General features: G+C 41.7%; 1 protein-coding gene across 1 annotated transcript; it reads left to right on the top strand.

Annotated features, from left to right (window-relative positions):
• Positions 1 to 24111: 24111 nt before the first annotated feature.
• On the top strand, positions 24112 to 24992 carry LOC119649397 (vasotab-like). The gene is made up of 3 exons (XM_038051522.1): positions 24112 to 24271; positions 24344 to 24490; positions 24875 to 24992. The coding sequence occupies exons 1-3, from the start codon at positions 24241 to 24243 to the stop codon at positions 24910 to 24912; spliced, it is 216 nt and encodes a 71-aa protein (XP_037907450.1). The 5' UTR covers positions 24112 to 24240; the 3' UTR covers positions 24913 to 24992.
• Positions 24993 to 25375: the final 383 nt, after the last annotated feature.

The following is a 25375-nucleotide window of genomic DNA, read 5'->3' on the forward strand; positions in this document are numbered from 1 at the left end:
TGTGTTCTCCGAAGTACCTTTCCTTGGTTTTTCACTGTGTGTGCACAGGCGTACTAATAAATCTGTAATTGCCTTCAGGAATCGGTCGTCTACTCCGATCGTGAGGACTTTGCTTTACCATCCTCCTTTCTAAGAAAAACTTTCCACAGCCGCTTGTTGAGATCCATATTTTAAGTGATGAGGAGGCTTAGGAGCTTCCCTCTCTCAATCACTGCGGCTTTGGATCACAGTATGCCCCTGGTATGTCATCCTCAGCACATGTCAACAGTTCCGTTCCCTTCCTTCCTGGAAGTATAGGGAATATAGTCTTAAGCCAGATCACGTGTCCTCTGTCGCTCAGTTTACCAGAATAAGACCTGGTCGAAAGCGTATGCTGGTGAACACGAGCCCCTTATTCTATTCCTCACGTATCTCCATGACAATGAGGTTTGCTTACAAGTAAGTATTTGCTCCAGCAATACTTTCGGTAGTATGGCCAGCCGAATGCTCTTTACCGCACTGCAAGTCTCATTGCCCCCTGAAGCACAAGGCGCATCAGAATGTAATCACACCAACGACTACGCTTCGTAACACCAATCGAACATAATAATATAAGCAATCGGTCCAGTGTGTATTACTATTTGTGTGCCAACCTCATAACCAGTTAATCTGAATTTTTGTAAATTCGTACATTCAATCTCTTTTTATCTCCTCCCACAGACGCTGTATTCAATTCAAATCAGACAATTATGCTAAACATTTAGGTAGGTGGAAATATTCCGAGAAAAGGAGCATATCTAGCCAAGTAGTGCGTAGACCACCTTACGGCTGTCAGAATTGCATGCAAACTTTTGGCAGTTGGCGAGCAGTCTTCCTTGTTTCAATAACTGCGCTTCTTCTCAATTTCTCCGAGGATACCTTTAGAATTTATCTGAAGTACACATTATTTAATATACTCACTTTTCGCTTTCGTTGATCACGACCTTGGACTTCAAATTAAATGTCGGTGGTGGTAGACGCAAAAATTACCAACTAAATCATGGCAATAAGAAATTTCCATTCGCCCCAGCTAACAACAACGGGAAACCGGAGGCTTGACGTTTCAGGTATAAAAGGCTTTGGGATGAAGTATGATAGTGTACTGCAGGATAGACTGACGCGGAATATAGCTTTCTGAGGCTAACCTATCTTTCTCTGAGAGTAAGCTCTCTCTCTTCTAGGGCGATGTGTGCTTTTCCAGGGGCTAAGCTTCTTGTCTACCAAGACCGTTAGTGAGTGGGGATAGTCACAACCCGCACGAGCTGACCCTATTATTAGTAAAATGCTATGGATCTAGACTGGGGAGTCGAAAAACACCTCCCGAAATCTAGGGTGTCATGCGAACCGTGCCCATTGGATAGTTTGCAGTCTGGGGTAACTGACTGTATTCGAACGGAACCTCACTGATACCTGGTCGCCTTAGTGAGTAAGTTACACTTCACTGTGCTACAAGGGCTATGGCACGGCGGACCTCCTAACCCCCATACTCTTTAGAATCGAATGAGTACCAGTAATAAAAATAAAAAAAAATGCAACCAATAAAGCACAACCACACCGCACACAAGCTGGTTAACCAGGCGGAGGTACACCTCAGAAATACTGAGTGCCAGAGGATTACACCCAAGAAGGGAGAAGTTGGGACGTTAAGCAGTGGATCCTAGTTCAACATTGGTATACTAGATGGACAACAACCAACAAATACCACTGCTCAAAAAGCAGGGAATAGAAAAAGCACGTCTGAGATAAATATATCAGATGTCAGGATGGAGACAGGTCTCAGTGGCATAGGTACTAAATGGTACCTGCGCTACCTGAAGAAAAGCCTGAAACCAGAAGAGGCCCTTAAATAGGCAGAGGGTAGACCTAAGCCATCTTTACCGGAGCCGAGAAAGCAAAGAGCAGCAGAGATTCGCCCGCATGAAGGAAATGCTCCCAAAAAATCTCAACCTGAACCTAAGTGGAAAGAACACCCGGGCAGGATAGGGGTGAAGGCAGGACTCAGGAAGCCCGTCATCAGCTATTCAAGTGCGGTCAAGGGCATTCGACTGGCCTTACTGTCAAAAATGTTTCCCGAGCAAATATTCACTCTCGAGCAGCAGGAAACCATCGAAGACCTTCTCGTCAGGCAGATGCGGAAGGGATAGACTGCGAAAATTGTGTTCAGCGGGATACGCTCGCGACTAGGTTACATACTGGTGGACTGTGCGACGGAAGACACTGCAGAGCGGATTAGGACCATAGTTCCTAAATTGCCAGACTGGGAAGAAGCAGAACTGTCAATATGTGCTGGGGATGATATACCAGGAGCGCACATGGTGATAGTTTTTCTCCCAAAAGCCGCGATAATAGAGAAGAAAGATCTCATGGGCCTCCTAATCATTCAGAGTGAGGATCTTCATACGCGATTATGGGGACTCTTCAGAAGCCAGGTGGAGGGAAACTTAAACTCCTCACGATCAGGGTAGATGATCGATCCCTGGAGGCAATCAAACGTCGGAGTTGGAAGTAGAAGTAGACCCTGCTGCCCAGTGAGGAGCAGCACTAAGGTAACCCGATAAACCTCCACCATGCGAAAGCTGCACCTATGGCAATTGCAAGGGCAAATTCCAAGGAGAACATTGGAATACAGTTGACTTAGGAGCCCTGGGTGTACCGAGGGCAGATTCATGGTCTGCAAAGAGGAAGTACGCAGGTAATTTAGGACTCCTCTTACGAAAACCAAGAGCTTGCACAATTCTTAAACGTAATTTAAAATACATATGTCTTTCAGAGTTCCTGACCAGGGACCTTGTGGCTATCCAAGTCTCATTGGAAGCCGGGAGGAGCACTCGAGAGGCTCTCGTGGCATCGGGATACTTCCCAGGAGGCGAAATCCGGGCTGCACCGGAACAAGTCACTAAGCTGGTAAAGTACTGTGAGAAGAGGGCGTTACCACTTCTCCTCGGCTGCGACGCCAACGCCCATCACCAATCGAACTGTAAACTAGAAAAAGAGGTATGCTTAGAAGCTAGGCTAAGGTGGACAATGGGAACTTTTAAACCACTAAAATCACCCGGAGTAGATGGCATTTTCCCATCAATAATTCAAAGAGGTCCAGGAATCATCTTAGAGTCTCTTCTGACCATAACTTTATTAGAATTAACGTTCTAAAATGTAATCCCCTACATCACTGTCAATACGCTTACCGGGCAGGACGGTCAACTAGAACTGCTCTGTATCAGCTGACGGATATATTATGGGATGCCATAGAAACAAAATAGTAAAGTAGTACTGTGTGCGTTTTTGGATATCGAAGGAGCATTCGACAACAGATTGCACACAGAGATACAAGATGCCCTGATCCGCAAGGGAGTGGGGAACACCCTGGCTTTCGGGATGGGCAAAATGCTAGAAGGTAGGTAAATAAAAGTACTGACAGGTACAAATTCTATTGTCATAACTACTCAAGGCTGCCCACAGGGCGCGATATATCGTCGGTGATGTGGAGTACGATAGTGGACGAACTTCTGGACGTGCTACCAAATACTGGAATATAGATCCAGGGTTACGCGGATAGCATTGTTTTAATCTGTAGGGGCAAATATGAAGATACCCTATGTGATAGAATCCAAACTTGAGTAAGGAGTACTAGTGCCTGGTGCAGGAAGGTGGGATTGCGGATCGATCCAGGCAAAACCACCATAGTACCATTCACCTGGAGACGTAACCTTGATCACCTGAGACTCATAAGGCTACATGACTTGGAGGTGAAACGGGAAACAGAGGCCAAATATTTGGGAATTACGCTAGACCAAAACTTAATCTGGTAGACGCATGTCAAAAACACTTGTTGGAGAGCCACGAGGACTCTGATGACTTGTAGGTCCATAGCAGGAAAAAAATGGGGTTGCACCCCGAAGATACTACGTTGGATATACACCGCCAACCTATGGAGCGGTAATCTGGGCAGAAAAAACCGAACTCAGCACACAAGCCAGTGAATTTCACAAACTCCAAAGACTGGTTTGCGTGCGTATCAGTGGGGCAATGAGAACATGCCCAATGGCATCCCTGGAGGTTCTTCTGGGATTAACCTCTCCATCTGCACATACACAAGCAGGCAAGGAAGGCAATATTCAGGATGGCCGGGCGTATCAGTAAGGCGGGGAACTGCCTAAACTGAAGGAAGGTTGATATTCTTTCTAGGCTGTATTCCGAATTTCTGATACCAATTGATGACATGACAACGAGGTTTCACTTTGATAAGAAGTTTGAAACACGTTGGAGTAACAACGAACCGACATACGGCTTAAACCAGCAACTTGGTACACTGGCGTATCCCTCACAGCAGAGGGAGCGGGTGCCGGTATCATCGGTCCAAGGAAAATATACTTGGAGTCAATAGGTAAGTACACTAGCATATTTCCTGCGGAAATATACTCCCTAGACAGATGTGCCTCCTTTAATCTCCAAAGGAACTACAGAGGGTAGAATATTGCTATTCTCGCCAACAACCAAGCAGCGATCAAGGAATGGAGCAAACTTCACCAAAAAGAACCTCGGAATCATAGTGGGAATTCTCACTGGTCACTGTCGGCGAAGCCAAGTTACAGACAAATTACATCCAGCAGTGATTCTTAAGGGCAAGCTAGTGGTTAAGATCAAATAAGGGAGAGATGAATAAAATTTTATTTTATTCGAAATAGACTATCAGTCCCCGCTTTACCTTACTTGCGTACAATAAAACTAATCACCGCGAAACCCCAAAGCCAAGGTTGCCTTCTACTGTTTTTGTTAACACCAGAAAATCGAGGGTGAACTATTGATCTCTTATGTTATGTAAGTTGATTATATGAGGTCATCTTTTCTAGGGAACCCAAGCTTATTGTAAGGTTATCGCTTTGATTACATGCACACAAACATATTTATAAAAAGTAATCTAATATTTATCTTTGTTATTAACACATCTGTCCCAGATTTAACGTAAACAGACAAATGTTTGCGTATGTATATTGCCAGCTAGACTCGATGTAGCCAGAGCTGGGTAAGGAAAGCTAGTCAGAGTCATAAAAATTCATTTGACAATGAAAACGTGGCAGACATTTCATTTAAAACAAAATTTACTTGGAATTGCCAGAAGGTGAAGTGATTTTTGCATTAGTATATGCAAATAGATACAAAAACAAATATAGTTTCTTTTTTAAATAAGCGTTTATTGTTTGATTCCAACCAAGCATGCGGAGCTTCCAACGGCTGCAAACTTTTAATACTAATGAATAACATGCATAATTCCATGTCATTGCTGGGAGTTATCTGTGCTAGCGTTTATTTTCACTAAACATACCTCACACTATAGATATTTATTTATTACTTTAACTAGAAAATATCAAATGGCTGCGATCGCTTTTCACGTGTTGTTTATAAAGACATGTTTCCTAGCTCTACAGAGCAACCCTTTTTGAACCTCCTGGCTGACAAAATCGTCTCCGCCACTGTGTTGGAATTTCCTTTTGTATTTACTGGCGCCGTACTCAATTTCCGCCACTATTACGAAATCTTTGTAGAGGTTAGAGTTCAGAAACACTGGAAATACCGGGAGATAACTCAGAATTTTAATTTGTGACCCCCGCATCAAATTAACTTTAGGTAGTTTGGCAGATGAGGCATGCCACTTCTCTGTTCCTCCATACAGTCTTTACGTAGTGATGCTGTTAACCTTGATTGGAGATCGGGTGATAATTTCCCCGGATATAAGCCCCTGATCGAAGAGCTGGAAACAAAAAAGGTTAGATTTCGACCTTTGTGGATTATAGGTTGGCAAAGGACAACTAATTGGAAAGTTTTGATATTTCTTCACGCCTACGGATAGGATCGTAACAATGGTAATAACCATTCTATTAGATTTCAGAACGCTTGAATGCTCAAGAAAACAGATGCGTTAAGAGAACTTTTTCAGGAAGTTTCGGGATGTAACATCAAAATCTTGACAGATAAAGAAACGAACTTCTTTGAATGCACACTATGTACTGACTTCAAATCCATAAACGGCAGACTATTTATGACAAGTTTAAATGTGCGGCTGAATAATTGTCATGTAAAGACCAGGATGAAACACCCAAGGACAAGTTTTACAGTACCTTAAAAGTAGGCATAGCCGAAGGGTGAATTCTGCATAAAATCAATAATGATAATGATAGGTTGATCGACTTTGTTGGCAGCAAAAATTCGGTTAGATGCTCGACATGTTTTCCATATCAGGACGCTCACAAACATACGTTAGTCGGACGTTTGCACTTTCAATCAAATCGATCACATCCTAATTGAAGAGCGCTTGGGACAAACTAAAATTCAGACAGTTGTCTAATAAGGCCAAAATATCACTGCCGAATGGCGAAACATGTCAACTTTAAAGAAATCAGGATGCGGAAGCTTCAAGTGTATAACTTAAAGAACCACTCGGTAACGATAGAATATGCGTAAAAACTTACTTCAAAAATGTCTTCTTGATGTAACAATTCAGGATGTATATGAAAAAGGAAGTAAACACAGTAGCGGGACAAACTTCCAGGGATGAGTTATGGTGATTTGCGTATATTCTATTTGGGCAAATATAAAGAAGGTGAAGAAAGTAGGCCAAACCTGTATAAAGGAGATCAAATTGACAGGCCTTAGATTTTTCTGAGACAGTTTTCGGTTGCGCGGGGCTTTTAATTTAAGGTGCCAATGCACGAACTTACAAATCACTTGTAGAAAGCGGCAATCTGAATATAATAATATCACAGTCACTTTAGCAATTTCCTCTCGGTTGTTTGCATTACATGGATTCGCACACCTAAACATGCAATGGAAACGTAATACATAAAAAGCTGCGTAGAATACATGGCGACGTTGACTTGGCCCTCAAACCCAATAGTTAATTTTTTGTCCTGTTTTACATTCGAGTATCGTCTTCTGTATAAAGTCTTCTCCGGAAAAAACGAAAAACGTAGAAGGCCATACACAATGTGGCATGTTTGGCGTGTGGATACAAACTACACACGGCCCTTTTGCGAACCTAGACGGTTCAATGCATCAAAAGGTTCAAAATTCCATTCTAGGGGTACCTTCCCTCAATAATCAAATAACCATCCTAAAGACTTTCGAAAATAGAGGAATTCATTGATGACAATTGAGAATGAATTCCCCCTATGCGTTAAGAAGTGTAACGAAGCTCCTGGTGCTGATAGTGGCGGAGCTATAGGAAATAGGCGGAGAATGCTGGACAACTTTCCTATACAACTTCATTGTTATGATATAGGTCCATAAGAAAATATCTGAAGGCAACAAATTTTCCTTTTTCTTTAGTCTTTGGCCCATATACAAGCGGGGTCGGCCCGTCGTAATCGGTAGATCCAATCGTGAGGCGTTCAAATCCCCATCGCATCACAGCACCGTTCTTTTGATCGCTCACCATCGACTTCGATATTCAGACTAAACTTGGCAAGTGAATTCACTTTAGCGCGAATTTCGTGACCATACCATCGAAGATGTCCCTCTCGCAAGTTTTCCACGATCGATGCAATCCCATATCGATCGCGCCTCTATTACCGCAAGACGCCGTTCAATGTCTTTTATAACCGGGCAACACTCACAACCATAGAGGGCGACATGGCGATCAATTTTAGATTTGAAATGTTCGTTGATGCGTCGATCACAAAGAACATCAGTTGTGGAACGTCATTCATCCAGGTTGCATTAATGCGTGAAGCAACTTCATAACGCGGTTCTCTATTGGCTAATAACACTGATCCGAGGTATGTAAATCAGTCAATTCTAGGCAGGCAGTGATACTGCCTATTTAAAAAATGAATGAATTTTATTCAGGTTAAATCTGAAACATTGTTGCATGAAGCGATCATTACATTTTTGGACAAGTTGCTCGAAATCATTTTTGCGATTAGATGCTAGAAAGACATCATCTGCATAAAGTTGTGTATAGAGCTGGACGTTAGAAATCCCCTGTGACAGTGTCCATAACAAGAACGAAGAGGAGTGATGAGAGGGTGCTTCCTTGGTGAACATCGATGGAGACCCGAAGCGGTTTTGATATGTCCAATGTAACCTCGCGCATGAGTTCTTCTGGCATTAGATTTTGTCGTACAACATACCAGTTTAGTTTCAGCGGCATCCGGTCAAACACTTTTTTCAGATGCAGAAATGCAATGTGATGCTTTTCACGGTGTTTCTCTATGATTAATCGTGTAACGTTTATTGCTTCAATAGTTCCAAGAGGAACGGTTATTTCAACGATTTCGCGAATACGGTTGTCAAGATTGCGCTCAGAAATCTTAATGATATTGGGCAGCAATCGGTAATTCGAATATTCTGCATGACTACCTTTCTATTTTCGTATTGGAACTGTGGTGCTTTCTTGCCAGTCAGATGGTGTTCTACGTCTCTGAACAACCCGATTAAGGAATTCACTGAGCAACAGTGTTAGGTCCCAGCTCAGTAAGCAACAGAATTGTTTGATATCCTGTCTGCGTTGGTGTTGGCTTTTGACAAGTCGATAAAGATCTCTCCTGCCATCCTGTGTATGCAGTCTATCGTAAAGATCTTTGTAACAGACGGTTCGGGTGATAGTGATTGCTTTCTTTGCTTCCTGGTGGAGGCGTTTTTTTACGCACCTTTATTTGAAAATTGTCCTTCCAAAACGAAATGTCTTGATTGGCGAACTATTTACCAGGCTTGGTGACACCGAGGGTTGCATAGGTCGCTTTGTAAATCGTGCCTCTATCTTGGTTCCACGATTCTTCCACATTTGTAATGGTTGATATCGAGCGAGTGAGATCATTTCTTCCTTCTTCTCTGGATAGTACAAAGTACATTGCCTCAAACCTTCCTCCTTTACCTAGCCTTGGGACCAGCATGATATGTAAATAATTTGGCGGATTTATCTGACAAATAACAAAGGGATATAAACTTTGGTGTGACATTTACAGAAGCATTCCACTGTTGGGATCGTCATTCAAAGCTTTAAGGAAAATTATTGAAGAAAACTGAGGCCCTATATAAACAGCACTATTAGTGAATATCAAGGTGGCTTCAGAACTGATTGGTTTTTAACTGATCAACTATTCTTAGTAAAACAAATGTTTGAGAAATGTTGTTTTTAGACTTAGACAAAATAATGGTCGAATTTTAAATCCCACCGAAGCTAGTAGAAGTGACGAAACTGATTGTAAGTAACGCAACCGTAAGTAAATATCCAACGGCAATTGACACACGCTTTCAACATAAACACTGGTTTGCCGCAAGGAGAGGGTCTGGTTCATCTAAAAAAATCTCATTGACAAGAAAGGGAAACTGCAAGTAAAATCTAGTTAAATCTAACGACTGAAACATCTTTAAAGTGATTGATCCCTTTTCCCCCCGTACTCCTCTCATTTGCATTCAATGTGGGAACGAAAACCAGCTTCGAAAGGTTCTACTTGAGACCTTTCATTTGACATGCCGCATAGTAATATTTAGCGAAAAATGTTCACTCCTATTTTAGATGTTTTCCCCCCATCCCTCTATAGTTTAGCGTGCAGCAATGTAAATTACCGCATTCGTGGGGGTTCACAGTTCCAACCATTATACCATTCGTATCAATAGGTATAACCGTTTTTGAGAAAGTGTGCGTTACAGACAGACAGTCTACAAAAAAACATCCCTAAGGTGTGTTCTGCTTTCAGGACTGTCTAAGATGATTCGCATTCGTCATCTCGGAAATGATGCTCATTGAGATCTTAGCTAAGATAATAATAAGATGACGACCACGTTCAATACGAAGTCTATCTCTCCAGAAAGTAAGAGCGTTGGGAATGCACGAGAAACGGTCAGTTTATACACAGCATGGTGAGATTAATCATAATCTTCTCCAGCTTTTCACCGGACATCGAAGATATCGACAGTATTTGTACAGTTTTAAACTGGATATTTTACCTGATTGTCTAAATTGCGATGGATTTCCAAGGGACCCAGAACATGCATTCTTTCACTATCCAAAATTTGTGGAAGAAAATAAAAATAGATGAGGTGCTGCTAGAAAATCTGGTGCGAAGAATACTAACATATCAGGAGGACTGAGATGTTATCAATCTAGGATCGCATCTATCCAGAGCACACTGTGAAAAGTAGATGAGACTAGAAAAGCGCGATTACGTACGCAATGTAGAGTGATATAATAGCTTATGATGGTTCCACGGGATAGGGGGGCAGTCAGGGGTGGTTTTAGAGGGTAAAAATTCCATACGCTGGTGTATCCAGCCAGTCCCAGTACACTGGATGAGAAAATTGAACATATACAGGACTATCATCGAACAGTGTTACTGTTGGCAGTGAAATTTGGACCTCGACAAAACTGCCCTTGAGCAGTTTCGCATCGATTCCATATAGAAGCGATCAGACTGTTGAATCAGGTTTAATGTGGAGTAATCCTTAGCAGTATACGAATCCAAGGAGCCTTTCAGGTGCAACTAACTAAACTAGCTCAGACTTTCAACGTTTGTAAAACATTTCGGCCAATTCATGGCAATATTTTACGCAATGACCAAAGCACGAACGTTTAAGCAATGATGTTAAAATCTGACTGAGATTGTTGTCATCAGTACGAATTAAGCTCTATTCATACGTTCCAGCAGCTAGCGTATCTAGTAGTGAGCGTGCCCCGCATAGCACAGACGAAAGTATTCTCACTATCTAGCAGGTAACGTGTTCAGCACAGCACGTGTCAGACACAATAGAATACTTCCATACGAGACTATTCATATTCTCCAATAACAGGCCGTCCGTATCCAGCACGAAACGTCTCAGATACCGAAACACTAGGAGCCAAGAAAGCGCGTTTCCTGGCTTGAATTTGTATGTTGGAGGAAAGCTGTTGCGCATGTACGTCGTTCTGGGCATCCCAGTTGACTTTATGCAAGAATTTCGTTCTTACATTATCCATTTCATCGATGCAACTATATATTATGCTTGCATTCTTGAGAAGTACTCGTACTTTTGGATGGAATGGAATGGCCTTTCAATTTCTCTACTGAGATGCATTCATGCACGTCTGTGCTGTGCTAGACGTGCGGGACGTCTGCTACTGGATAATATGAATACTCTCTTAGTAAATATATGGAAGAATTCTATTGTGTCTGATACGTTAGACGCTGTGCACGCTATCTGCAGCATAGTATGAATAGAGCTTTACTCGTCGGCGAGCACGAATTACGCATTGCGATTCGGTGCGAAGCCGGTTTATCGTGATAAGCCCACCTTTCCAAATTTCGACTTTTCCCGAATAGATAGACGTCGACTGACTTAGATTTCCGTAAGGACAAAGATCGTTTTTAGCACTGCACAGGGAAACTTCTGGCTACCTTGAGTTGTTTTCTATAGCACTATAGCTTTGAATAAGTACCTGAGTCAAGTCAGTGTAATAACCAGGAATGAAGGCAATGCTGGCAATGTGGACTCCTAGTGTACCACTACGATCTAGAATGAAACGCTTTAACAACCTGTAAGGCCTAGATCCAAGTTGATTACAATAGTAACAAGATATTTAGTTTGGACACATTTCTTACTAAAATTCAAAAAAATATCTTGCTAAAAAAATGATCAATATTAATAGATTTTCGAATCAATATATGATACCTTTTTCTTTGCCAGTTTGCAGATCGTGGCCTGCAGGAACGATAATGGGCACCACCTCTACGGCTGGCTAACCGTAAAGCAATAGCACATGCTGCACATTTCAATTAAATAACCGCAGAGTTTGAATTATGGTACTCTGATTTGGAGTAAAACAACATTAAAATCAGCTCGGATACTTACCTTTTACCTAGATACCATACCTGAGACCAGGGCATCGATTCCAAAATCCTAGATATTGTGGTCTATTAATCGAACATCCGCTGCTAAACTGTCACATATCCAACTCCTACTAAACAATCGAAGGTTCAGCAGCTGAAAGAGAACTTCATGAACCTGTGTCGGCAAACAACCGAAACTTCCATATCCCTGTCTTATTCTTAGCTTACATTATTCTAGAATCATCATCATCAATGGCGCCACAATCGGAATCCGGTCAAGGGCTACCTTAATCTCGGTTTTTCGCAGAGGTCAAACAATTTGATATCGTTAAAAGGTGTCTGACGTCCTTGCCTACGTCATCACTTCATCTAAGGTAGGGTCTCCAACCACGGATATTGCTCTTATAGACTTTCCGGGCTGGATTACTCTCACCACAGATTAAGTGACCCGCCCACCGCAACCTAATGAGCGGGATTTTATTACATCCAGATTGCCGTTGTATTGCTCATAAATGTCGTCGTTATTTTGACTTTTGCCATCGTCCATCCTCTTGTAAGGTGCCAACAATTCTTCGGAGGATCCTTCTATCGAACGCGGCCAAGAGTTCGCAATTTTTCTTGCTAAAAACCCAAGTCTCCGAGAAATACATAAGGACTGGCAAGATCATAGTATTGTACAGTGCGCGAATTTCATCGTTATACAGGGTGCGGCAACATAATTTCCTTTTTTCAAAACTCAATAAAAACTATTGTATGCATCGGAAAATGTTTATTTATTTTTTATAATGTAGTTACATGTCTAAAGTTTTTATTTACATTATTTTGAAGATCAAATCTGTTCGGTGACGTCCCCCATTCTCCATACATTGCGTAAACCGATTTCCGGCGTTTGTCATGACTCTTGTTAGCATAGCAGGTGTTATGTTGGCAATTTCTTCTTGGATGTTGGTATTCAAATCTTGTAGTGTTCTTGGACGGTTCACATAAACACGGGATTTCAAAAAACCACATAGGAAAAAATCACAAGGGGACAGATCGGGAGAGCGTGCCGGCCATTCCAAATCGCCTCTAATTGAGATAAGGCGCCCTGGAAAGTGTTCCCTCAAAACAGTCATCGATGCTCTTGAAGTGTGTGCTGTTGCACCGTCTTGTTGGAACCAAACGTCCCCCAAATCCAAATTTTCTAGCCGTGGGAAAAAAAAATTCTGTAGCATGTTTACATACCGGTCCGGATTCACTGTCACTGTAACCTCATTTTTCTCAAAAAACCAGGGACCAATAATTCCAGTTGAGGAAATTGCACACCACACTGAATGAAAAGGCTTTTGATGCAATTCTCGAGGGTTGGTGTCAGCCCAGTAGCGCATGTTTTGTTTGTTAACCGGCCCACACAAATGAAAATGGGCTTCATCGTTAAAAAAACAATAGCACCCTCGGGAACGACATCAAGAAGAAGCTCACACGCGTTCATCCGAGAATGGAAGTCACGTTCTGAAAGTTCCTACACTATCTCCATCTTATAGGGATGAAAATGAAGATCATCACGAAGAATTCTTCTCACAGAACGATCGGATAGTCCAAGGGCAGATGCGTGTTTGCGCGCAGAACGCCGTGGCCACAGTAGATTTACTATAGGCAGTACCCTTACAAAAATGACCCCACTTGCAAATGTGCTTGCAGAAGCTTATCTGTACACATCAGAGACGCTAAACAAGGAAAAGGCATAACCTTCGTCAAATCGTATTGGTAAGAGAGATCGGTGAGCTTTTGCTATTCTGGTACTACGGCGTGCTCACCCATATAGCAAAAAGTTGTTTCACGTATTCACTTATACATAAGCAAACACTTGCCAATCTCACCAATACATTGGCAAGTCCGGGCGGTATGTCAAACACAGCTGATCGGGTTTTCGGTACATCTCGCTCATGCTCAAGGGCAAAACAATTTGAAATCGTGTGTACTCGCACTGATTTCCCCCCTTGAGGGGCAAGGGGGAGTGAGGTAGCTGTCTAGTATCTAACTGTGGCCGTGGCGATCGCAACATTGACGCTCTCACTGCTTCAATGTTTTCAGGTAATCTGACGGGCCGAGGGAATCCAGTTTGTCTGAATGTAGTGACCCATGTAACAATTGATTTTCGGTCTGGGGCGGGAGCCAACTGGGCTAAATTAAAGCGATTCCGAAATGCACGCTGTGTTGCAATAACCGAACATCCGCTTGAAAAGTAAACCTCAACGGCAAAGGCACGCTCCTCACTATTCCAACGCATGATGGCGACTGAACCGTGTCGGGACAAAACTTTACAGTATCCCCTCTTGAACGAGACCACTAGCACTCCGCTATGACATCAACTAACTGAGTGGCGCGCATTTTAAAAAAGGAAGTTATGCTGCGCACCCTGTAGTTGTTATCGGTCCTGATTTTGGACCCTAAATAGGAGAAATTATCAACGGCGTCAAAATTGTAGTCTCCTATCTTTATTGTTTTCGTTTGACCAGTACGATTTGATGTTGTTGGTTGTTTGGTTTTTGATGCTGACGTTGCCACCATATATTTGAGCTTGTCTTCACTGATGTGCAGCGCGAGATCTCGTGCCAATTGTCGTCTGCTCGATTTTGATGAAGGCAGTTTGTGCATCTTGGGTCGTTCTTCCCATTATGTCAATCGCCATCATGGGCCAGTAGTTAATATTAATAATAATCGTTGGCGCGACAATCCAATCTGGAAAGGCGGCAAGTGCAACGCGTCAAAAGTGATGATTTCCTTAAAGGATCCATTCTCGAAAAAGCGAAAAATTTGAAATTTTCGTGGCAAAGGGGTTAGGGTAGAAAGTTGACTATTCTTTGTGCTTTGTCACATTGCCTCAATTTTGAGATTACTGTAGATGATTACATTTTTTATATACCAAAGTGCACCGGGGACCACTCCGAGTATTCTGGACAGGCTCTCTGCACTAACTCGATATTGCATATGTAAGCTGAGACTACAGAACTGAATCCCTTTAACCCATATTGGAATTATGACGATATGTTTCCTACACGTTAGTAGTTTATCCAGGTGCATATCGAGATAAAGTATCTCATTCTGTTCAGTGATCATTACACCATTGATTGAAACCTTGGCGCAGTTTGATTGGTCCATCGAAGTCGATGGGAAACGACCAAAAGCAGGGCCAAAACAATGAAGGCTTCGTCTCAATCAGGCCTTTGACTGAAACAAATGGCGCAACCGATTAACATGAGCCGAGCCCGTTTCAGAACAGGGCAAAAGCTGAAGAAGAAAAAGGAGAAGATGCCCTTGTTCCTACCAGTCAAACTCAGTTTTGTCCCGTTCAACTTTGCTTGTTTTCTATTCCAAATATAAAACCACTTGACCAAGGTCCTTGATTATGTGAGAGATGGGTTGGCCTATTTAACTCCTCATCCCTCTTCATGCAAAGCGTTAATCACCGATAATAAGAAGAGAGAGTATCAGTGAACGAATGTGGTCCGGGCGTACTCCGTTTTGAACTTTGAAATCCTCCGAATTTTTACATTTAGCACGCTCATATGCTTCTCTGGTAGAACAGGCTAGATGGAATCCTTAACGACGCTACTGCTGCTTTATATGGACTATTATTTTATTAGACTGTTTGTCTCAATGCGAAAAATTTATAACAATGTGAGATGTATGACTTATTATACTGTCACTTTGTTAATCATAGTAGCAGTTTTACCAAACTTTCCACCTTCATGCGATATTGTCTGGTATATGTGTTTTATTGTACTTTCATTGTATTTTCCTTTTTCGTTAACTTTGTTTCATCAGATATTGGGATCGAGTATATTTTAATTCCTAGATTTTGTATAGATATATTATCGTATATCTTTTCAGAATTTATTCCACAGGCTTATTACTTCCGAATATAAGAATAAGAGTTATAAGAATCTGCGACTTGGGAGAACCATCTACAGATAAATTATTATTGTATTATACTGCATTCCTACCGGTCTTATTGTATAGCAAATTTCTCCTATCTGTACGTGCTTCCACGCATGTCTCCACAACTCTATAGCGCGTTAAAATATAATAGTTTCCCGACAAACTTTCAGCAGATTCAATTGTATCTCCTATGTAGGCAGTAAATTCTTGACATGGACCTCTGTTTACTTGCGTCTATCTTGCTTCGTTTTACCTACAAATTTAGAAGCATTCTGTGATTACTACTACTACTGAAATTTCGCAAAATTCAGCAAACAACATTAAGTTAAAGCAATAAAATAGTAATATTAAGATATCAAGATTTAAGCTAATAATAATCTGATTGAAAACACTGACATGACCTTGAATCAAGTCAACAAATTTTCGCCGCTTCTTTTCAATGCCTTTTCCCCATTTCGGTCTGTATGTGATTCCCCGCTTATTTGCATTGTTTATCCATGCATATACCTTCTTCAATATAGCAAATATGTTGTTGGCTTTGCTTAGATCGACTGCTTCCGCAGATTTCCATAGTTCTCTTTAAATGCCTCAGAGGGGTATCTGACTCAGTTATGAATATATTTTTATAAAAGTAAAACTAAATTATCAATTTATATTTCTATTGTTTAGCGAATTTGTACAGCTAGGGAGTAGCCTTCAGCAGGGGAAGTTATTAGCTCCATAATAATTAGGTTTTGTAGCATTGGTACGTGCCAGGAGCTTTCCATATATTTTTCGATTCACCACGTCAACGAAAATTAAGAGCCAACGTTGTCGTCACAAAACAGATTATCAGTTTACCTATCTTTAATGATAGATGCGCTTGCGTCAATCGGAATATATATAAGATTGAAAGGAATTCAAAAGTGGTTTATTTTGTGCAGTTAACTAAACTAAACAAGCCATCATTGTAGCCGCATATAACAGGTCTTATTAGCCAGTATACACAGGTAGAGTGTAATGAAAAAAAATACCATTTCGCTCTAAAGTCTTTGTAATTTTCATAGACAACGTTTAAGGCACTCTTCCCTAGTTCATGACATTTCGTAAGGACCTACGAACCCCAATAAAAATCTTTAGCGATGATACTGTAATTGGCAGAATTGAAGCACACACAAAAGTTCCAAATATCACTTAAAGTCAAAAAGGAGTATGTAACGCAATAAGGATTCCCCATTACCTTCAGATTAAAGTCATTCTACCAGCTCTACTCGTTTTCATGTTATATGTTTCGAATTTTAAGTTCTTAGTTCTAATTTTATCAATCAGTCTCTTTCGTCTCAGTCTCTCCGCCATGCTGTTAACATAGTATGCTGGCCCCAAGCCCAGATAAAGGAGGAAGATTTCAGGCAACTTGCTTTGTACTATTCTGAGTAAAACAAAAATAAAATGCATATATCTGGGAAAGAGATAAATAAAGTATAATTGGAGTTATTCCAGTTTGCAAAATCCTACCTGATCTCTCTTGGTGACAGGCCCCGCGACAGGCCGACCAAGAAAATGCATACAATGTCGTTAGAAACAAAATGATCGCTTCGGAAAAATGCTAGGGCGTCCACCTCAAGATGAAGGGATCCGGTCCTGTCAAGAAATGGGCAAAGGGACTTGACGCGTGGATGGCGTCTGGACGTAAGTAGATTAGCCCGAGCAAAAGAAATACGTGTCTGGACACTACATGTTGGAAACCTAATTGGAAAGACCGAGAAACTCGCAAAACCCTTCGGAAAAGGCCCACTGATATCTGCGCTCTGTAAGAAATCCGATGGTCTGGCACCAAAAGCTACGACATAGGACGCGAATGCGGTAAAACTGGCTATAAACATCTTTATTTTAGTAGCCTACAGATTTAATACGCTGTTGGCATTGCCATCTCAACGAAGTCGAACGATTTGATGACCGGCTGATGAAGTTCACCATTATATCAGCTGAGTGCACTATTCACTTCTTCACCGCGTACGCACCACAGGCAGGTCGACTAGATGCCCACAGAGATGCCTTCTAGCAACGTCTCGATGTAAAGAACTGTAACGTGCCTGTTGATGACTATATCATCATTGCCGGTAACCTTAATGGTCATGCGGGTGAAAGGCAGACACTAACAGGTGCCACGCGGCAAAAGGCTTTGGAATGCGCAATGAGGGTGGCGAGGGTATAATCGATTTTGCGGATACCCATGACCTTGTACTTATGAATACATGGTTCATCAAACGATTGTCTCATCTTCCTACATGTTATTGTGAGAATAGTGAAATGCAAATCCACTAAATTCTCATAAGACGCCGACATTCTACTACCGTCATTGATTGCAAACCCGTTCCCTATGAGACTACCCCACCTTAACATCGGCTGTTAATGACTGTCCTATGAATGAACCCGCCGGTAAAACAGCGTGAAGAAAGCAATGGCAACCCCTTTGAAATGAAGGTTCATGAAAAGAAACGCCTCTACCAGAAGTTTCTCGGCACTAAAACGCTCGCCAATTGGTGAATTTATAAGAATTCCAACCGGAAAGCAAAGGAAACGATTGCTGTCACCCGAGCGGACCATTACAAAAATCTTAACGATAAACTGGACACTCGGGAAAGCAACAGGATTTGACATCGCATCTGAGCTCTGTAAAGCGAAGAGGTGGGACCCAACGCTGCGGTTCAATGAATTCTTTAATCGGGTTATTCAGGAAGGAAGAACACCATTTGACAGGCAAGAAAGTACCACAGTTTCAATATGGGAAAAGAAAGGTAATTCAGCAGAATGCTCAAATTACCGTCCGATCCGGTTTTTCCCATACCATGAAGATTTTTGAACTTGTTCGCGAAATCGTTGAAATAACCATGCAACAAGCCGGAGTTGTCGAGAAGTGCGGAACTACTGATGCAATATCCGCTGCGCGGTTACTCATGGAGAAATACCGTGAGAAGCACCGTCCTATTTACATTGTATTTCTGCATCTAGACAAAGCGTCTGACCGTGTGCCAAAAAAAATCACATTTGGTATGATCTACGACAAAGCTTGATGCAAGAAGAACTCATGCCCTGGGCTCAATTGCTCTATCAAGATCTGAAAAGTAAAGTTCGAAATGTGGCAGGTATATCAAAACCACTTCGTGTCTCTGTTGGTGTTTATGAAAGACGCGCCCTCTCACCACTATTCTTTGTTCTGTTTATGGACACCGTCACACGGGACATCCAATGTCCAGGGGCCTATACACTGCTTTATGCAGATGATGTTGCCCTAGCGTCTACTAGCAACAATGATTTCGAGCAACTTGTCCAAAAATGGAATGATCGCCTCATGCAACACGGTCTCTGATTTAATCTAAATAAAACTGAATTTTTGACTACTGATCGCCATGAAACAGGCACAACCACTGTCAGCGGCAGAGAACTGAGCGATTTAGATACTTCGAGTCAATGCTATTAGCCAATGGAGAACTGCGTTATGAAATTGCTTCACACATTAATGCAACCTGGATGAAGTGGCTTTCGACAACTGGTGTTCTTTGTGATCGATGTATTAACGGACGTCTCAAATCTAAAAATTACCGCAATATCGTCCATCCTATCGCTCTCTATGGAGTGTTGGTCGACTATATAAGGCAATGAGCGGCGTCTGGCGATAATCGGGGCGAAGATGTTGCGCTGGACTTGTGGCGTGACACGTTTTGATCACATCCGAAATGAGGATTTCTGCGATCGATATGGGGTTGCATCGATCGTGGAAAAATTGGGAGAGAGGCGTCTTCTATAGTATAGTCACGTTATTCGCGCTAACGAGAATTCACTAGTCAAAATTGGAAAAGAGGAGTCTTTTATAGGATGTACAACTCGTCCTTTATGCCCACGCAACCTCGATAACCATAAATGTCCACGTCTAACGTTTTTAGATTTTTCTCCCAATTTTTACAGATTCACTTTCTGAATGAAGAATCTTTTAAGAGTATATATTTTGGGAAAATTTGAGATAAAACGGAGCACAACTATGGAAAATGCAGCAGTTTGGTTTGGTTGGTAACCACGTCTCATACATTATTTAACGCAGACGCGTGGATCGAATAGCAAAAAGTTGCAGCTGCTAATTCATTGAATTCGGTCAAACACACGTATAATGTTTTTCCCAAGGATGTTTTGGATGCCATCAAGCCTAGTTATGAAGATCTAAGCAAAAGTGCTGTCCTGGAGCGATGTGTCGGAGGTTTTATGCAGAACAACAATGAGAGTTCGTACCAATTTATTTGGAAAATCTCACCAAAGCATTTAGGTTAGAACCTATCTCATCGTTTAGATTGCAGCCTATGTTGCAGCTTGTGTCTCCAATGAGGGTTCTTTCCTTTATTAACCTTCATGTAACGCGTGAGGATCAGTAGTAGCCATGAATGGGCGTGATAAGATGATCGGAGCCAGGAGCTGCAAACCAAACTAAAGAAGGCAGGATTCGTTGCAGACACGAGTCAAAAATTGCTTTAGATATCATGAATGACATCCTTTATAGACCTACCGTCAGTAATTAAGTGTGAGCCAAGCCGATGGAACTCGCTTATGAACGTTTTATTCCAATTTTTTTCCAGAAATAACATTTTCGAAGTCGATGCCCCTCATAACTCCAAAATTACTGCCCCGAGGTAACCCTGGAGACTTGATTTTGGTCATCTCTTATTTCTAAGCTAATAACACCACTTATGCCATAAAACCGTGGTTGCGATCAGATTGGACCAGGCGGTCATGTCACCGGAATACTATTAACATCCGAATTGATAGATCACAAAGTCAGCTCCAAATCGAACATTATATACTTGCAAATGATGATCGATGCCAAGCTAAGCTTAACGGACACTTGCACATCCCTAGTAGGGATAATACCTAACTTCAGTGAGCTGTAAATAACACTATCAATCCAAGTACACAGATGAGGGTTACTGGGAATTTACGACGCCAAAGTTTTATTCTATCATCGATTCTACATCTTTTCCTTCAAATCGGAGACGCATTTCATAGGGCTTGGCCAGAGATCACGATGAAGTTCAGTAGATTATGACATAATTTTCCAAATACATCGACTACACTGATGACACGTGCTTACTGTTTCTTACGTATCCATGGACGTTAACTAAATACCTCTGGATGCAGAAAGGATATGACAGTCGGATTGAAGATAAATGCCAACAAGGCAAAGTCTTCAGTCTTACGGTCAAAACACTCTTTTTATCAATGGACAAATCATGGAAAGTCTCTAATGATGTGTACACCACCAACAGCACTCGACGAACTATCATAGAAACACTAGACCAACTTTTCGTGTTTCTCTAAATTTTGAAAGTTAGGCCTTAAGGTCTTAAGGTTGCGCGTGTATGAATAGCTTGGCTTACTAGAGCTACGTTATAGACAGTCCCAAGGTCAGTTGAGAGAGGAGGAGGGAAGCTTTACTAAGGCCTGAACGAGCGAATAAAAACTTGGTGTCTACTTGCATTTACTATTAAAACTGAAAGTTAGTGCCCCGCTGAAGAAGTGACTCCCCTGCGAGTTGCGGGGTTTGCAATTCTCTCGCAATATTACTTGCTTGCTGCTCAATATGATAGAGATTTGTGTGTTACCAGTTTACAATTCTTGAACTCCTTATGCTTTGCGAACACCTACCACGGCTCGGAATTGGAGTGATCTTTAGACTATCACCTTTCACTTTCGAAAAAGGTTTATGATTGAATTCCGAAATGTGCTAATGCTTCTTGACGACGGTATCTAGGATTCCCAGAATGTTTGGTTGCTCCAATTTCAGCGGGAATATCAGCGTTATACACTAGATGCTCTGGGGTTAGCATGGTGGGGCCCCGGGAAGCACTCCTTTCTCTGAAGAAGATAAGGCTAGTCACCGTAAAATGCAGATGCGAAATACTCCTGCAACAAGTGAAATACTCTTGAACATCAATGCTCTCATGCGAGGCAAGGCCACTGGTCTTGACGATTTCTCCGTGGATCTGTTCACTCCAGTTCACGTGCGACTGTCGCTACAGAGCTGCTTCTTCCACTCATCCGTAAATGCTAGGAGCTCGAAACCATTCCTAATAAGTGGAGCAAAGTTATGATTGTCAATGCAATGTGTCACTTATAGACCTGTTGTAATAGCTTAATTTTCCACTATCTTAAACGTGATGCGACCTTAACGGTTTGTAACTTGGTTATCTGAATTAATATTTAAGTGCTTTCAACGGCGCAACAACCGGTATCCCATCTAGGCTTGCCTTAGTGAATAACCCAAGCATTCCGTTTTACGCCGAGGTACCCCAATTCGATATTCTTAAAAGTTGTCTGGCGTCCCAGCCGATGCTACCCCTCCATCTTTGCCGTTTTGTTACTTCTTTGATTTTTGGTTCTGACATTGTCAACATGCACTTTGTCTTGCCTTCATTAATATGTAGCCCAAGATCTCGCGCTGACCGCCGCCTGCTCGATCAGGATGAAGGTAGATCGTACATATCGGGTTGTTCTTGCCATAATGTTTATGTTATCAGCATAGGTCGGTAGTTGTTGATGTTTAATATTATCTAGAATGATCCGGCTGCTTCCATCCGACCTCGCACGTTGGTCGGGGCCAAGGTCTAGGAAAAAAAATTATTGTTGCATTGCAAATTTTATCTAAGCATGTGAATAAAATGGCGGTCAAAGTGTGGTGCTGGTCTCAGGACGTATTGTGGATTGGTACACAGGGTGGAGCATAAAACCTGGGAAACGCCTGCTGAACCAACATCAACAGCTCTACTCCCAAACCCTATCTCCACTTCTCCCCCTCCCCTCCCGTGCTAATTGCTAAGAAAAGCTGCAGACGAAGAAGGGCGCCTAAAACGCCTCCAGAGCACACAACCTTACACTTACGGGGTCATCAAAGAAGCCTCGGACTGGATTGACAATACAACGACAAATCCTGCAACGAAAACCGATTAACGATTTGTGCATTTTCTCATGGAACGTGGGGTCCCTGTACAGAAAAGGAGCTCCCAAGCATCTAACCGATATCCTGTTACTGAACCATATATTATACTACCAGCTAAAAAATGAAACCTGCTGTGATCCGCTTTAACAATATAAGCGAAAGGCTATACATTATGCGTTTGCGAGGGAAATTTCAAAATATAAGCCTCATTAACGTTCACGTACCTACAGAGAAGGCTGTAGAGTCGGAGAAGGATAGGGAGCTCGAATAGCAATGTCGCCTCTGATAATCGAATATTGAAGAATTCTATAACTGAGTCCTCCGTAACATCTGTAAGCAGAAAATGGATGCCGCAATAACTGTAGTCAATGGAGGTGGACCGTACGACTGCAAACATACTTTGGCACAGTCGCAAAAAAAAGTCGGAATAACTGGTTCAACAATGGATGTAAGTTAGCAACGGACTGTGCCGGACAATGCTGCATTGTTAAAGAACTCGGGCACCCACCCAAACTCCGTTGTGTAGAGAAGCGACTTCACAGCAGGAAAAGGAAGCCTGGGAAAACCAATAGGTCTGTCAACACAAGAAGTACATGCTAGGTCGGACAGTTTCATGGAAAGAGTGATCTGTGATGCTGAGGGAAATGCGAAAAGCACAATCCTCTTCAAGTTCTCCCAACTACTGGCCAATGTTGATAATATCCACATTCAGGGAAGAATAACTCGAGATATACAAACTGCCTTCATTCAGATCTGCAAGGAGGCGTTCGGCATAAGATCTTGCATTACATATTGAAGGAGGCTAGACGTCAACACCAAAGAACAAAAAGCAATAAACATAGGAGGCTACAATTTGGAGATCGTTGATAATTTCTCCTATCTAGGGTCGAAAATCAGAACCGATAACAGCTATCCACAATCATGATTCCGCTGCAGTCCGAAAAATCCATAAGGGCAATATCTATGGTAGAAAAAGAAGACGTGGCAGAGTCTGCCTGAGATCGTGCGATGGTGTAGGCCAGGACACCAGACAGCTTTTAGGGATATCGAATTGGTGCACCTCGGCGCAAAACTGTGGTGCCTGGAGTTCCTTAGTAAGGGAGACCTTGATCGAATACCGGTTGTTGCGCCCTTGTAGATGATGATGTAAATAAAATATATAATCAGTGCATCGCTCCGTTTGTTGTACCTGTAATAATAATGTAGGAATAAACAAAAAAACTTTAAAAGATTTCTTACCCGATGTTTCTATTTTTATTTCTTTGGAAGAAATTTCTTCTTGGAACTAATTTAACTATTATCACCATCCGCTGCAACATATCAAATTTCCGTAACCGTTGAAGTGTTTTTTTTTCTTAAATTTCTTCCCCCCAATGAATAATAATGACGTTATTTTGATATATCCTCAGCAATGAGAACATTACTCAGTAATTTGACTCCAACTATATATAAGCGACGGAGATGCTGTAGTAATTCAGTCTCAGTGAATTTTTTAAATTGTGACTATCAGCATCTAAATTTTTCTAGTATTCGCAAACTATGGCTCTGTTAGCGCTCTTCCTCCTATCAAGTAACTAATTTTTTGGTCTTCAGTGGTGGTGTATCAGCAAATATTGATGTTGTTATCATTTCTGATTTGTAGTCATTGTGTGTGCTGCGTCTGCTCAGGAGCCCTGCCCAGTGATTTGTACCTTGGATTATAGGCCAGTATGTGCTACAGATGGTGGTGAGACAAGGACGTTCGGAAACGCTTGTGCTCTAAGATCAGAGAATTGTCTTAGACGAAAGAGTAAGTTCGCTTGTGATCTTGGTCATGGTCAAAGGTTGGCCTTAAATTTGAGAGATAGTCATTTATTTGAACGTTCTTGAGTATTTTATTTGACATGTATATATTGTACACACAAATGTATCTGAATGCTTTAATTGATAGTGCTCAGAATTTTTGATAATTATTATATAAGGTATGTATCTGTGCACGGATTTGAAAATTTTTGTGCAGCCGGCTAAACTGATAAAAATTTTGGAATCAACTATCGAAGTTCTTCATCAGTTTTCGCTTCGATTGAATTTGAAATGAATAACCAGTTGTTATCTTAAGATCAGTTGTTGTTTGGAAACATGTTTCCCCGTAGCTAGACCTTTTTCTAATGTGCTTCTCTTGCAAACTTTACAGACTTCCGGAAACTTAATGATGGCGAATGTCCTAAGTGACGGCAATTTTGATTGGACTATGCGAACGTGATAATGCAGAAAATATAACAAAATTGAAAATAAAATATATGAATGATAAATATTGTATTTTATTATCATTTATTATTTCTTTTCGTTTTTAGAGAGGCGGGTGGAGGCGGAATTCGTTGACCGTTGGTATTCATCATCATCATCAACGGCGCAACAACCGGTATCCGGTCTAGGCCTGCCTTAATAAGGAACTGCAAACATCTCGGTTTTGTGTCGAGGTCCACCATTTCGATATCCCTAAAGCTGTCTGGCGTCCTGACCTACGCCATCGCTGCATCTTAGGCAGGGTCTGCCTCGTTTTCTTTTTCTACCATTGATATTGCCCTTATAGACTTTCTGGGCTGATGATCCAGCCATACGGTTTAAGTGACCCGCCCACTGTAACCTATTGAGCCGGATTTTATCCACAACCTGATGGTCATTGTTCGTCATA

Source organism: Hermetia illucens, chromosome 2, assembly GCF_905115235.1.
Source record: "Hermetia illucens chromosome 2, iHerIll2.2.curated.20191125, whole genome shotgun sequence".
Classification (NCBI taxonomy): domain Eukaryota; kingdom Metazoa; phylum Arthropoda; class Insecta; order Diptera; family Stratiomyidae; genus Hermetia; species Hermetia illucens.

Bases quoted from the DNA above. Each gene is read 5' to 3' on its own strand.
- LOC119649397 (XM_038051522.1), top strand. From the start codon at position 24,241: ATGGCTCTGTTAGCGCTCTTCCTCCTATCAA. The intron at 24,272-24,343 runs GTAACTAATTTT...TCTGATTTGTAG, and splicing joins AGCGCTCTTCCTCCTATCAA to TCATTGTGTGTGCTGCGTCT. The intron at 24,491-24,874 runs GTAAGTTCGCTT...CAAACTTTACAG, and splicing joins GAATTGTCTTAGACGAAAGA to ACTTCCGGAAACTTAATGAT.